This window comes from Vicia villosa, linkage group LG5, assembly GCF_029867415.1.
Source record: "Vicia villosa cultivar HV-30 ecotype Madison, WI linkage group LG5, Vvil1.0, whole genome shotgun sequence".
Taxonomy (NCBI): Eukaryota; Viridiplantae; Streptophyta; class Magnoliopsida; order Fabales; family Fabaceae; genus Vicia; species Vicia villosa.
This window is the reverse complement of record NC_081184.1, coordinates 109,116,013-109,132,113: the sequence shown is the minus strand read 5'-3', so window position 1 is coordinate 109,132,113 and position 16,101 is coordinate 109,116,013. Positions and strand designations below refer to the sequence as shown.

The window sequence follows — 16,101 nt, the reverse complement described above, 5'->3', positions numbered from 1 at the left end:
GATCGTGTGGATCAGAATACTCTAGGAAGTCTTAGAAGTGATCTAAGCAGGTTGTAACTAGAGTGATCGTGTGGATCAGTAGACTCTAGAAAAGTCTTAGAGGGTATCTAAGCAGTGTTCCTGGAGTGATCAGTGTGTGATCAGAAGACTCTGGAAGACTTAGTTGCTGACTAAGTGGAAAACCATTGTAATCCGTGCGATTAGTGGATTAAATCCTCAGTTGAGGTAAATCATCTCTGCGGGGGTGGACTGGAGTAGTTTAGTTAACAACGAACCAGGATAAAAATAACTGTGCAATTTATTTTTATCTGTCAAGTTTTTTAAAGCTACACTTATTCAAACCCCCTCTTTCTAAGTGTTTTTCTATCCTTCAGTGTGTCGGTCACTTTTGAAGGAACAAGTCAAGATGCCTAAGGCGATTGTTACGGATTGCGATACCGCGTTGATGAATATGGTGGCAAAGATATTTCCTTCTTATAATACATTACTTTGTCGATATCATATAACATGTAATGTGATAAGTAAGGTTAAACCCGTCGTAGGGACGAAACAAGTAGAGACCGAATATGGAAAATCGGTGAAGCCCGGTGTGATTGTTGAACAAATAATGGATGCATGAATTCGTATCGTAAATTCTTTGACAAAAGAATATGGTGGCAAAGGTATTTCCTTCTTCTAATACATTACTTTGTCGATATCACATAACATATAATGTGAGAAGTAAGGTTAAACACGTCGTAGGGATAAAATAAGTAGAGACTGAGTGTGAAAAATCAGTGAAATAAGAATTTCTCAAATTTAATCACTTTGCAAGGTCATAATTTAGCTTCTTCTTTTTCGAATGAGGGAGGCTTAATTAATGGACAAAATAGGCATTTGTATCTCCTTAAAAAACTTATTTATTTCTATAGTATTTGAGCCAATATATTTCTTCATGCTAATTATTGGAAGATATTCTTGTCAATTTTTTTTAACTCCATTAATTTATCTGGATTAATCCGTTTGTTTTGACTTTTTTTAAAAATGATTTTTATAGTGTTACATAATTTTGTGCAAAATAATTTTATAAAAATATTGTTTATAAAAACTTCAAATGAAAATTTGGTTTGAATAGTTATTCTTAAAATGTAATTTTAAGTATTTCATTTCATCTATTTATAGAAAAGAAAAAAAATTGGACATCAAAATTTCAAAAAAATCATTTAATTTTGAAGCTATTTTAAATAGATTTTCATAAAAATCATTTTTTAAATGAAAAAATTATAATTTTGACTAGGTTTTAGTCTTCAATAATATATGTTTATAATAAGATGTCAAAATTAGTCTTTCATTTTAAAAAAAAAAAAACATATATAAAAAAATTATAATATTTTGAAAAACAATTTTATAAAATCTATTTTAAAAAATATTAAAAAAAAATATATTTAACTAAAACAAAGCACCTCGAAGACTTCTAATAACTCTCTTTTTATATTTTGAAAATATTATCAAAAACATTAACATTCCATATTACACGAGTCATGTCTTCATGTCTTGTTTAACTACTTAAAGGAACTCGTACACAATTTATTTGATTAGAAAAATCCTCACGACCAAGCCACATAAAGAGAAATTTAAAATATTTTGTCTCATGCACTATAATTGTATTCATTCTAAGCTAGAAACCCCTGTGATGTGATTAAGGTAATGAAAAATAAGTACTAGTACATCCAAGGAATTTGGTTTTTCAAGTCTCATTGCAAAGATTACAATCAAAAGTGGTTTCATCCCCCTTCCGATCACAGTTGCGGGGGATCAAACCGTAGTTCTCCCTACCAAGTCAAGCGCCAATCACCACTGAACCAACTAACGGTTGGTGGTGAAATCGGCTCTTCGGATAGTGTTAGAAGACACTCCACCTTATTCATCATTCAATATCTAAATGAAATCTTCAACTAAACAGCAAAGATCATTAATATAAGAGTTGAAATCCAAGAGCTCTTGCTAAAAATTCTTTTCATTTATATGGACACGACTCTAAAAAAAAACCAATATTAAGAGTATTTATAAATTATTTTTATTTTTTGAAAAAAAAAAGCAAATTATTTTTATTAATGTACATAAGATACACTATCAATATAAAATTTATTTTTATTGTCGGTCAATTGTAATCGTCAAATGGTTAAAAGTATTTGAGTATAATCATAACTACTTTCAAAGCAACTCTTATAAAAATTATTACTATGCTTTATTAAGAGTGTAAAGATTTTTCTATAAGAAGTGCATAAAGTTTAATTTGATATAAAAGAATATTGATATAAAAGAATATCTATTTCAAAATATGATTGGTTTAATATTTTTAAATTTAGATTGTTTTGGCTCGTTCACAAGTTCGTGACGAAAGATTCAATAAAAAACATCATTAGAGACGTTCGGAATAAGTGAGACCTCACTCTAATAGATGACAATTGATTATGTCCTCCAATATATTTCTTATTGTTAGATTTGATTGAACAATAACCTGCATGTGACGTCGTATCTCATGGAGATGGTTTTAACCGCTCACAATATATAAACATTCATTTATTCTCTCATTTACACACTTAAACTATTTTCCCACTCATTCTTAAATTTGGGTGTTAGAGTGCTAATATTGTAGGTCCATTCTCGCTCCGTCGTACTAGAATCTCACTCCATTACATCATAAATTTGTTTCATTGAATCGCCTCATATTTTTGGTTCCAACACAGATTAATGGTGCCGTCAATGAGAATCGACTAACGATTCCCATAAGTTTCCACAAAAAACCACAATGTACGCATCATGAATTCAAATTATCTATCTTTTCTGTTTCAAAACACCAATCTCTTTCTCGTACAGATCGTTGATTCAATTTATACCATCATTTCAACATCAAATACCATTCGCTTGACCACGACATATAATGTCAACACCACAACCATTGTCGTAACCAACACTCTTTAGTCTGGTGGAGAAAGCTTAACTTTCTCCACTGACCGGAGATGCTCATGTCTTAGTTACTCCCCATACACTTTTGACACTACAAAACCTATCACCTCCAATCGTTTGAAATAGGGGTCTTCCAAGTTCTTCCAACCTATAATTTTTTTTACAAGTGCTTCAAGGTCAAACATCAAAGCATCCTTTGTTGCAATATCTAATTCTTGGACATGAAATGCCCCACAATTTTCAACAACTACAAGCTAATTAGGCACACAATGGGCAAATAATTTGATGAGCAATGTGTATAACCTAGTGCAACAACAATATTCATACTTCCTTGTTGAAAGGATACTTGTGATCAAAGAAAAATTACAATTCACTTTCTTTGGGGATTATTCCATTCTTGAAATCGTTTCACACAATGAGAAAAGATTCGAACCATAACTTAGATCACTAGGCCGCAATCTGTGTCGAGGACAACAAACTCCACCTCATGGTTAAAGAGGAAAAGGCATACACAACGCGCCACCAAATGACCATCATTATCAGTGATCGCCACTCCATAAGGGAAGAAGGACATGGTGCTGATGCACAGACTAGTAATAGAGAAAAACTCGCTCTTTAGATGAATCCTCAATAGCAAGATCCTAATATCTCTTGAAAAGCCCCCAAAAGTCAGAGAACTATGACGTAATGAGGGATCTTAACGAATACATTGAGCATATAGGTACCAAGATGAACTATTATCATGATTGATGAGTCGTAAAATGCATGTTGTTGTTAAATCTTAAGGGATACGCCATGACATGGTTTAAGGCCCTCTCGTACAGAAGCAAAAAGTTCTTAAAAGGGGTTATACAACTCTTTCACCGCCTAATTTACAATGCAAAGCAAAAATCCACCACCATAGTTGTGCTCAGCAAAATCCAATGGAAAAGAAAGAAACCATAGGGGAATACATTGGTCAATTCACAAAAAGTAGTAGGAAACAAATGATGATTTCAAATTCTAAATATTCAAAAAGAGGTTGAGTCTGTACTACATATTCTGTGAAAAACATGGATTGGATGAAGTCCATAACTTAAATGACATGTTGAAGAAGGCCTAAAGCTATATTAATTATGAGGAATAACTTATAGCCGAAGAAAGAGAGATGGGTCGAGGAGTAGGGAACCCGGACACAGTCTAGCGATTGAGAAATACTAAAACAGTTGTTGGGATGATACAAACCAAGGACGATGGGCCATGTTCTCATCGTAAACTCTCTTGAACACATCAAGGAAGAAAAACAATGCACAAAAACAAACCTTAAGAGTGTGTTTGGATGAAGCATTTTGATGAGGTAATGTAATGTTTTGAGGGAATTTAAAATGATTTGCACAAAATTTATTGTTTAGATACAAAAATGAAAAATTGTTAAAATGATGGAAATTTATGGAGTATTTTTATTTAAGTTAAATTTAATCATTTTGAAATGACACCAAAAATCAAAGAATTTGAAATTCCTCTCATACTCTATAAAATGTATTTATTACTATTATTTCTTCAAATTTTGCAAATTGGTCCTCATATTTTCCAAAATTACAAAATTGACCCCAAAAAAATTGCAAATTAGTCCTTAATAATTTTTAAAATTTACAATTTGATCATTCAACTTTTTAAACATTGCGAATTGGTCCCTACTTTTCAATTTTTTTAATTGCAAATTATTTGAAAAAAATTTAAATCTAACAGTGAATTATCGTAATACTCCATCCAAACAAAATAATTTAAAAATGAATGGATTTCAATTGAATCATTTGAATTGCTTTGAATTTTAAATTCCTTTAACATTTTCAATTACCTCATCCAAACACACTCTAAAGAAGTCAAGATTAAAAGGAAAATCAACAAAGGGAAAAACAAATCACTCATTAAGGAAAAAAGTCCCTAAAGAAAACTATAGAGGTAGTCATCAAGGCTAAAAGGAAGAAAGACAACAACGTCAATGAAGAGGAAGACCAAAGAGGAAAGCGTTAGAACATTATATCCATCATGAGAGGCCTCCCTCAACCAAAGAACCTCTTCAAAGACACGTTAAAAAGGAAGAAGATCGTAAAAGAAAACCAGAGAAACCTATTATCAGGTTCTGGGATAGGAAAAAAATAGATGAAATCCCAAATGAAAATTTTTCTTTGGTAATAAGTTCGAGCTTTGCATTCCTGTCAAATGTTATCTATAACAATAGATTTTGTCAAGTGCAAGACATGAAATGCCAAAACTTAGCATCTTTTTAGAGTAAATGTCCCCACCCAACGTTCTGCCATCAATGACAATTTTCTCCTTCAAACCTTTCATAACCCTTTTTTTCAAAACCATTATAAACAAGAAATTATAAAAGGAAATAAATGTTTTGAGGCGTTACCTTAAAAAAGATGAACTTGAAGACTCACATGTTATGTACTCTGCTTGAAGAGGTGGCATAAATGCGGCGAAATGATGACCAGTCAGAGGGTATTTACGAAGATAAAAGAATTTGCATACATCGGAAAAGAGCTTTCAAGATTCAAGAGAGACAATAGGGGATATGGTAACCCTATGACTCCTCGTATATCCTTTAATGAAGATGACTGCACGATCCACATTAGTAAACATTAGAAAGCATAGACTGTACCACCAAAGGTCGAGATCTTACCTCAGACTATTTAGATTACTCGAATATCATAGTACACAAAGACATAGTTGCTACCAGACATAAGGCTACTCGTCGAGACTTCCTTGCAAAACATTTTCTAATCACGAGGGAGATATTAATGCGCATGTTTCCAATGTTATTGATGTCCTATTAAGGCTCTTCCATTTTCTTCAAATAGAAGCCTAACTAAAGGCATGCATGACAAACTCTCGTTCTATGAGCAGAAACAATGTCTAAGGGCGATTGTTATGTCCCACTCACAAGACCCACAATGAAAGTATAATAACAAATATAACACAAAAAGACAACTGAACAAGTGAACCTCAACCTAGCAAAGGACACGTGATTTCACCCCAACATATTTCCCACTATTGAATATGATCAAATCGCAATTCGTATGTGTTGTATTTAACAACTCACACTATATAAAACACTACACGCCATTTCAGACATTCTCTTATTCACACACTTAAACTACTTTTTCACTTATTTATTAACTTGAACAATAACTTATTAACCTTGCCGATCCACGTTGCTCTGTTGTAAAAGAAAATAAATTTATCAACTACTAATAAAAAAAAAAGCAAATTGATTTATTTATTTATTTTTCTTACAATTAAAACCCTAGGACAACAAAACTAGTAGAACGCACAGCTCGCACTGACCTCAGCTTAGCCGTAGAAAAAGCAAAATCTCGCCGGAGGGAGTCGATCGTCAGAAACAGCGAGAAAGTCTTCCAGGTTTTCTAGATATCTATCAAATTTTCCTTCCCTCTCGTGATGCGTGCGAGGATCCAATTCCACCGCGCGCGATTTTCGGCGCTATAGCCGCCACCGCACCAGATTATTGCGTCACAGCGGAGCTTCATTCTACACCTCGATTCCGCGATTGTGTGTTCAATCGATGCAATCGATAACATGTCTTACTACATGGAAAAGAGCGTATATGAATATGATTTCGGTTTGTATGTGAGAACTTACTTTGTATTTTGATTGAACACGTAGGTTTTCATCCATGGCGGAGGAAAATTCTCATTCAGATATATTGTCAGAAGAAAATGGAGCTAAAGAGGTTCCAAGTCTTGTAGAAGGAGTTGCTGAGATTTCTTTGTCACCACAGAAAGAAGAAGATGATGGTAAAGGTAATAATTATGCTTTATGAAGCAGGACACTCCGAATACGACCCCGACACTGACACTCACACGGCGACACAAGTAATAATTTGAAAAGATGAATAAATTAAATGTAATTACAAGTGTTGGTGCAGGTGTCCGATACCGACACAGACACCTCTTTTTTCAGAGGAGTCGGTGCTACATTGATTATGCTGTTCATTAATTGTATAGCTTAACTAATGAAGTTATCTGTTTAATACAGTATAATATGCCAATGAATTCTCCTGTTATGAATATTACTAATTTCACTTTGACGTGCTGGTTATTGTGAGCACATAAATATTTTACAGAAGAAATATACTAGGGCTTAATGCTTTATTCATTCCTTGTGTTAGTATATTCATTTCTATCAAGGTTCCATTTCTCATACTTTTGGTTGATTTAAACTGTAAAATTCAACATTAGGAATATCCTATAAGCAAACTGAACACATTTTATCTATCATTTTCAATGAAAATAACAACATAAAATGAGCAAATCAAACAGGTCCTTAGTTAGGGACCTTTAGAACAGTTAGCTAGGTAGGTAAAGGGAATTAGTTTGATAGATTAATAGGTGTAAGGGGTAGTGGTGTTTAGTTTGATAGATAAATAGGTATAAGGGGTAGTGGTGTCGCGCAAATTTTTAGCTAGGTAGTTAAAGGGAGTTAGTTTGTTAGATTAATAGGTGTAAGGGGTAGTGGTGTTTAGTTTGATAGATAAATAGGTATAAGGGGTAGTGGTGTTGCACATATTTTTAGTTTAAGGTAAAGAGAGCTGTAGCTCTAAGGGAAACTCTTGAAGGAGAATGCTTTCTCCTATTCTAAGTCTTCATAGATCGTTCACTTGTTTATTTCGTTCTATTTCACTTTTTTTTTCTCCCCTGGTTTTTATTTTTATTGCTTTTCTCTTCTCTATCATAATCAAGTCACTCTAGATATGATATTCCATTACTGGGTTAATAATTTTTAATTAATTGTATATTAATAGCCATGTTTCTTCATTGTTAAAACTAAAACAGCATGCTACTTTCTATGAACATTGTCTGATCTCTGAACATGAAAAAATAGGATCCCTAATAATTGACTATGTCAGAAGTATAGGCATTTCTCTAGTAAGAAACTCAAAATTACGCTAAGTGATGCAGTTATTATATTAGTCTGTGAAGTAGTGATGTTTTATTTTTGAACTATTTACACTTGGTATGTAATATAATACCATGTACCTGTCTTATTATTGATCTCAATTGAAATGCATTTTTCTCTTCTAACAGAAGTTACAAAGAAGAAAAAGAAGAAATCTAAAAGCAAGTGAGGGCTTCTTCTGCCTTTAATGATTATTCTCCAAATAGTGCATTTTTACCGAAGATCTCATTTTATCATTCTGTGGTCAGGAAAAAGAAAGGACCCATTGAGCAGACAGATCCACCATCAATTCCTGTTCTTGATCTTTTCCCTTCTGGAGATTTCCCAGAAGGTGAAATTCAGCAGTATAAAGACGAGTAAGTGGATGATATATAAATTTAAGCAATATATGATGACATTTTCATGAAAAATTGGTTTGAGTCCCAAAATTTAGAGTGACTAAAAAAATGATATTTGTATACATGGGGGTTGTTGAGGGTCCCACATTGGATTGTGATATCATCGAAATAGTGGTTATAAGCCAAAGGCAACCCTCACCTTATAAGTAAGTTTTGTGAGGTTGAATTATTTTCAACCCAAATTCTTATACGGTATCACAGAATATTCCGAATTTGTATCGCCAACCATTATCAATTTGTTATTGGGCCATCTAGGTCACGTGTCCGGTCTTGGACACACAAGGTGTATTTTGAGAGTCCTGCATTAGATAGTGATGTGGTATGAATAGTGGTGATAAGTGAAAGGCATCTCTCATTCTACTAGCTGATTTTGTGGGGTTGAATGAGGCCCGATCCAAATTCTAAGAGATACCCAGATGCATTTGAGCCTAAGCATTTGTGTATTTCAACTTTTTTAATTGTACCTGCTATCTTCACGTCAGCGGCTAATCTGCTGCTGTAGTGTTTTTAGACATGGCTATTCCACACTTCATTGTATCATTAACGACCTCTCACTAAATGATGTTGCTCCCCAAGACTTTATGGTTCCAAAGCTTGTGTCATTAAGTTTTTGAAATAACGACAGAATTCCTTACAATTACGAAGCTTGCAGAGAATAAAAAATAGTGAAGAAGGTTTTAAAATCTATTTAGACTCACTTCTGATTTTCATGAACTAACTTCATTTTTGCACCATTAACACGTGGGTGGATTTACTTGCCAAACCAAGAAGTGCATTGCTTAAACACTTCCTGGGGTGAACAACATTTACAACTACTTGGGTGTCATGTTCCTGCCACAATATATACATTTGTTTTTCTTTTCCTATACTCATTTTGTTTCCATATTTTGTTTTGAACTTTCAAAATCTTAATATTTATGTTGGAATTTATATGCTAGTAACTTATGGAGAACAACATCAGAGGAGAAGAGAGAGCTGGAGCGCCTTGAGAAACCAATTTATAATTCAGTCCGTCGAGCAGCTGAAGTCCATCGTCAGGTTGCAATTTAGATTGTTACATTCCAGCATTAGTCGTGTATTTTGATGAGTAGTTTTTGGACTGTTCATTATTTGGATAGGGAAGAGGAAATGAAAAGGGAAAAGTGGATGAAAAATTAATATGGATCTATCTGACCTCATGTCTTTAATTCCTTCTGAAGTCAGGGTGAACATCTGAGAAAATTTATATTGAAATGCATGAAAAGAAATCTGGGGTGTAAATCAAATCTTCACATTTACAAAGTCCGTGATAGATCCGCATTTACGTCCCCCACTTCATTACATATCAACCAATGAATTACTATCTAATTTTCTCTGTCTAATAATTTTCTTTTGGATGTGGTTTATTTTCTTTTAACTCTAATGAAGAGTTGGTAGAAAGTACATATGTTCCATGATAAATCATGGTTTTATATCAGTAACTTCATATATATACTCAAGTTTCTTTGTCTCTGAGTAGGTTCGGAAGTATATGAAAAGCATTATAAAGCCTGGAATGTTGATGACCGATATGTGTGAAACTTTAGAGAACACCGTTCGTAAGCTAATATCTGAGGATGGCCTGCAAGCAGGCATTGCTTTCCCCACAGGGTGCTCTTTGAATTGGTAAAACTTTCGTTCTCTATCTGTTATTCTTTATGGTTTCTCGGGTTATGGTACCGAAGGTTGGGTGATAAAGGATCAAAAAGAGATCAAGATAGGTAGTGCAAAGCTGAGACATTTTTTTCTTTGATGAATGGTCATACGTGATAAGATTATAAATGAATGTATTAGAAAGGAAGTAGGTAGAACTTAGGAGTGGCACTTGAATAAAAAAGAAGGTTGACGTTTATCTGAAGTGGTTTGGACTTGTGAGAAGATGAGTGGAAGCTCCAATTTTGAGAGTTGATTGTTGTTAACTAACAATTAGAAGTAAATGAAGACCAAGATCATGGAGTGAAACTGTTAATAAGTATTCATATTTTTAATCGGCCTCTGTAAAGAATTGGTTTTATCTGAATGATGATTGATCACTGTAGTCAACCTCACCTAGTAGAAAAAGACTGGTTTTTATTATTTTGCGGTTTCTTTCCAGAATTTTGTTAATGAGATTATTTGCTCTCCAGGGTTGCTGCTCACTGGACTCCTAATTCGGGAGATAAGACTGTTCTTCAGTATGATGATGTGATGAAGTTGGATTTTGGCACCCATGTAGATGGTAATACACAAGGAATATTTTCCTGGACTTGAATTTCTGGGATAATGGTGCTCATAATCTATAATTACTTTATTCAACTTTTTGTCATGAACTTTCTCTGTAGGACATATTGTTGATTGTGCTTTTACTGTGGCGTTCAACCCGATGTTTGATCCACTGCTTGAAGCCTCTAGGGAAGCAACATATACGGGTATTAAGGTACTTAATAGAAAAATACTCAACTGTGTGACAGGTTGGTCTTCATTTATGTCAAAAGAAGAGCATTACATCATGTAATGAAACCATTTTTCTAATATAACTAAATAAGTCGAAATGCTCAATTCAAATACTAGCTGCTGAAACAATGTTAACCGTCTATACATGTGTCTAAAGCAATAAATAACAAGATTAATTCAAATACTGGTCCTCAATGAAGCACAGACACAATATGGGTATTGGATACAATACATATCCGATACGGCAATACGTCAGACATTGAAAAATACAAGATACAATGTGTTTAAGATATGTATGTTAAATATAAAATTAGACACTAGTTAAATTATTGTCTAACAAAACCAAACTCAACACAAATTTTAACACATTTACTAAATACTCTTAAACCTAAACTAATTGGAGTAGCATCAATGTCCTCTCCTCCTTCACCATCATCATCAGTAAATAGTGTGGCTTTCAAATTTGTAACCCACTAACACGTGAAATTGAATTAGCAACAATTGATAATTGGTAAAGAATTATAGGAAACAGCCAATCTTAAAAAATGGTAACAATAAAAGAATATAAAATGAGTGCATCACAAATTGAATAGGAGAGAGAAGATGTAATTAGAGTTGAGAGAAAAGTAATTAAGGAGGAAAAGTTTTGATTGATGTACTTGAAAAATGTACAATCGTAAGATATACTTCCAGATCCGTGGTGTATTGGAGACATGTTGTGGTGTGTCTCCGTGGTATCAGAATTTTTGTGTTTTAAATAAAAAATTCGGATACTTTTCGATATGCATTGATGTCATATCGCATCATATGGGGTGCGATTCGGCCAAGATTTTAGTGCATCCGTGCTTCATTGCTGGTCATGTTTAGGTGCCTTGTCTTAATTTGTGAGTTGTGGCCCAATTAACAAACAAGTTCAGTTACTCTCAATATAACTCACTCTCAAAGTCAGGTTGGATTTGTCAAATAAATTGATCATGAACTTGAGTTTATCAAGCAGTGCACATAATGTGTGTAGATAGATCTGTAAAGTGTCCACATAATAATCTTGGAAAGGAAGGTGGCAGACTGTGAGACTCTAGTTAACGGCCTTTATCTTTTACTAATATCACATCCAATTCTGAATGCTCAGTACCGGAATGAGGGATCAGATTGTGCGTGTGAAACAATGCAAAAGGCTGAAACAATGCTTAAGTTATGGGTGTGAAAGGTGTGTTGAGATCCTATATTGAGTTGGGCCTGAAACCAAAGTCTATTACTGGTATGATGTAATAATTTTTGGGAGTATGGTGTATGGCGTTTCTAGCTAATTTCCTTAGAGTAGAATGTTGCATCTTTAAGAGTATGTCTTTGTTTTTAAACTAACGGTGGGAAAATATCTAGGCTTCTTTGATTTCTGTTTGTTGGTTAGTGGTTACGGGAGTTTCCATTTCTGATATACTTGGAGTTTGGGCAGCTATACAAAATTGTTCAGGGAATTAGTAGAACTAGTGTGTCTTTTTGACACTGTACATATATAAATACACATGTTTCATATTTTATTGTAGCATTTACATCTATATCTTATTTTATTTTTAATGAACTGTACTTACTTGTTTATGACTTTATGTACGTGTGCTTGCTCAGAAGTTTTATTGATGTGAAGATAATAAACAGACAGATTTTCTGTTTGATTTGTGTGGTGTGTTGTTTTGATTTTTGCTCCGATTAGACTGTGTTGTAATATGTTGATTCCTCCAACATGATCCAGGAAGCTGGAATCGATGTGCGCCTTTGTGACATTGGTGCTGCAATTCAAGAGGTCATGGAGTCATATGAGGTTGAGATTAATGGGAAGATGTATCAAGGTATGATGCTTGTAGGACATTTGTTGTCTTCATTTTATTTGGTTTGCATGTTTCCCCATGTATATTCCATAATGATCAAATACAAAATTTACATTTCTTTATCATCAAATGAAATGGGGAACTTCAAATACAGAAACACTACATCTAGTGAGGGTTCTGTTAAGAAATGTGGTTGGGCCTAACTCAACCCTACAAACCGGACTAGTAGGGTGAGGATTGCCCCCACTTATAAGGACATGTTCAGGCCATATATTGTCCGATGTGGGACTCTTAATACACCCCCTCACGCCCAGGACTAGACGAGCGTGGAAATAAATAGCGGATGACCTGATAGCGGAAACCATAGAAGGTGGCCCACCGGATCTTAAACCAGGCTCTGATACCATGTTAAGAAATGTGGTTGAGCCTAACTCAACCCTACAAAATCGGCTAGTAGGGTGAGGATTGCCCCCACTTATGAGGACATGTTCAGGCCATTATTGTCCGATGTGGGACTCTTAACAGGTTCAAGTTGGATCTTCCTTGGCATTTGTTGATGCTGTTGATACCATTGATACACATTGCGATTTCCCATATAAATAGAAAATAAATAGTTGAAAAGATTAAAAGAATATAACGGAGTACATATTACTTGATATTTTGCGTATCTTATCAATCCCACTGCAACTATTGTTAGGATCCTCTGCAACTGTAACTAACATTAGTTACCTCAGTTGTCTATTAATAGAAAGGAATAGAGCCTAAACTGAACCCTATTGGCATCTAGTTTTTTCCTCCTCCCCTGCCTCAACATGCCATCAGACATCTTCAATCAATGTTCCACCATTGAACCATCACTCTCGGGTGACTCCTGCATTTGGATTAGTAACTTTTTCAGCTCTATCAGTATCGTTCTCGCATGTAATTGTAATGTCAATTGGTTTTTGGGTTGAACCAGTGATCAAATTTCACAGTCTCTACGAATATCTCTCCAATCCAGTAGTTCTTCCCAACTTTCTTATGGTTGAGGATCAAGAGGCTGGATGAATTTCAAAGTCCTACTGTTTATGGGAACGACAAGATCAATTTCTCATTTCCTGGGTTAAAATCGACAATTTTAAGCTCTGCGTTTCGAAGATTTATTGGATGTTCAAGCTCTTGTAAGTTATGGGATAACATTCTCGAAGGTTTGCCTGAAGAATAATAGCTCATTTTTTCATCACTCTGGAGCCACTTAATCCTCTTACCATTGACGAGGTGAAGACTAAACACAGTCTAATTGTTCATCCAAACAGAGTCTTGAACATATATGAAGTAAATTGTTCATCCAAACAGAGTTTTGAACTTATATGAAATTGTCTGCCAAAAACAGGCAGTCAGCACTGTGAGATTATTGCAGATAACTCACTCTAAAAGCATCATTCACCAAATCTTTTTCCCTCTAATTTTCAATACCAACCCAAATCATTTCTATCGCTTATAGAGCGGCCTTTTATTGGAGTGGCCTTCAAATGCTGAATAATTTGATTAGCTGCCTGCACGCGTCTATCCCGTGGATCACTCATGAAAACTAAATTAACTGCATAAGACGTCTTACCTGGTGTAACATAGATAAAAGAGTTTATTCAAAAGTCTCGATGCTGGGCATTTTCCTCTCTTGAGATCTCTTCATCACTCTCAGTCCTGTAGTTTGCTCTATGGGTGCTCAAATAGCCGTGCCACCCAACTTAGCTATCTCTGTAAGGAAATCAAGGATGTATTTCCTTTGAGATAAAGATGCCTTGCTTAGAGTATGCTTACTAGGAAGTATAACTAATAAAGTTGATGAAAGGGGAAATTGTTCAAGCTAGCAAGAGAAACTTAAAAGCAAACAGAAATAGGTTTCACCACTAGAGATAACACTTGGGCATATGCTTTGGCAAATAGAAAAGCCTTCAATTAAACAACTGATTACTGAACCATCACTATTTACCTTGAATTTAAAAATTTTACTTTGGGATTTGATTTACTGGTCACATTACTATTGACTTGCTAGTTTCTTTTGCAACTTTTTAAACTATTTTTACCTTTATTTCCAACAGCGTAATGGTATCTGTCTAACTAATCAAGTATTTGTACATTTGATGTTGGATTCACTTAATTCCATAACTATTTTCGACATGATTTTGTCATATATGGGCTTCAATAATTGAAGACCAAAGAATTGTTTTTCCCACTCATAAGTGTTTATATTTTGTCTGCTTACTTCAGTATAATGTTTAGCAGTATTATGCGTCATATAGATTGTGATGTATAATGCAATCATGCTATCATTGCAGTTAAAAGTATACGGAATTTGAATGGACATAGCATTGGCAGCTATCAAATTCATGCTGGTAAATCCGTTCCCATTGTGAAAGGTGGAGAGCAGACAAAGATGGAAGAGGGAGAATTTTATGCTATTGAAACCTTTGGGTCAACTGGTAATAGTAGCTTCTTCAGTTGTTGGACGTTGTTATATTGACATAAATAATACATGACAAAAATGTTCACTACATGTTATATTCAGGGAAAGGATACGTACGAGAAGACCTGGAATGCAGCCACTACATGAAAAACTTTGATGTTGGTCATATGCCGCTGAGATTGCCTAGAGCTAAGCAACTTTTAGCAACTATTAACAAGAACTTCTCCACTTTGGCCTTCTGTAGACGATATTTAGATCGCATAGGAGAGACTAAATACTTAATGGCATTGAAGAACTTGTGTGACGCAGGCATTGTTCAGGTACATTATGGGAGACACAATCAATAAATTTGTGGTTAAAAGTTTTTTAATTGAAATAGCATGTTGTAATGGTTGCAATCAGAAGGAAATTATCTGTAATCTCTCTTGTAAAGCCTTAAGAGTGTTCGATACTGATAGCTTTATTTACTTGTTTAAATTATGATAATTAATGACTAATTATTCCTTCCTTTCATGCAGCCTTATCCTCCTCTATGTGACGTGAAAGGAAGCTATGTATCACAGTTTGAACATACAATCCTACTCCGACCAACATGCAAAGAAGTTATATCAAAGGGTGATGATTATTAATGCGAACTTTAAGTGGTATTTTGTTTAGACACATGTTGTACCTTTTTCTTATAAACTGTTGTTCACCAAATTATTCAACACTTATGTTTTGTAACTCACGGTGTCTGTCTTATAGAGTTTTACAGTACTTATTTTTGTCAATTGTGATATTACTAGTTTAAGACGTTCACCAACAAAACTATGTTATTAACGCTATATCCAATTTATAGAACATTATGCGGTCAATCTGATTTGGTCTCACAAGAATGCCATCATGCATCACGCAGTGTCTAATTTCTTTAGGCAAGTATATTTGAGACAACCATTTAAGTTAGGGATGTTAACTTACCTGCAGTGGTTGTCTTATTTGGGTGTTGTGTGAGATTGAATTTGAAACTTGTTATTTTTATTTGGCGCCTTCTCTATAGAGAGAGAGAGGAAAAAAATCCACTATTTGTTAG

At 34.4% G+C, this 16,101-nt stretch overlaps 1 protein-coding gene across 1 annotated transcript; it reads left to right on the top strand.

Annotated features, from left to right (window-relative positions):
- Positions 1-6,203: 6,203 nt before the first annotated feature.
- Positions 6,204-15,802, top strand: LOC131601991 (methionine aminopeptidase 2B). Its single transcript, XM_058873933.1, has 12 exons — positions 6,204-6,357; positions 6,622-6,758; positions 8,043-8,079; positions 8,163-8,270; positions 9,251-9,350; positions 9,811-9,956; positions 10,457-10,548; positions 10,652-10,746; positions 12,511-12,607; positions 14,905-15,048; positions 15,135-15,352; positions 15,551-15,802. Exons 2-12 carry the CDS (start codon positions 6,632-6,634, stop codon positions 15,659-15,661), a joined length of 1,275 nt encoding a protein of 424 aa, XP_058729916.1. The 5' UTR covers positions 6,204-6,357; positions 6,622-6,631; the 3' UTR covers positions 15,662-15,802.
- Positions 15,803-16,101: the final 299 nt, after the last annotated feature.

What these genes read in the sequence shown, in the direction of transcription:
- LOC131601991 (XM_058873933.1), top strand. Translation starts at nt 6,632, where the DNA reads ATGGCGGAGGAAAATTCTCATTCAGATATATTGTCAGAAGAAAATGGA. An exon ending in CAGCTGAAGTCCATCGTCAG is followed by an intron (nt 9,351 to 9,810) that starts GTTGCAATTTAG and finishes GTCTCTGAGTAG; the next exon opens with GTTCGGAAGTATATGAAAAG. An exon ending in TAATGGGAAGATGTATCAAG is followed by an intron (nt 12,608 to 14,904) that starts GTATGATGCTTG and finishes CTATCATTGCAG; the next exon opens with TTAAAAGTATACGGAATTTG.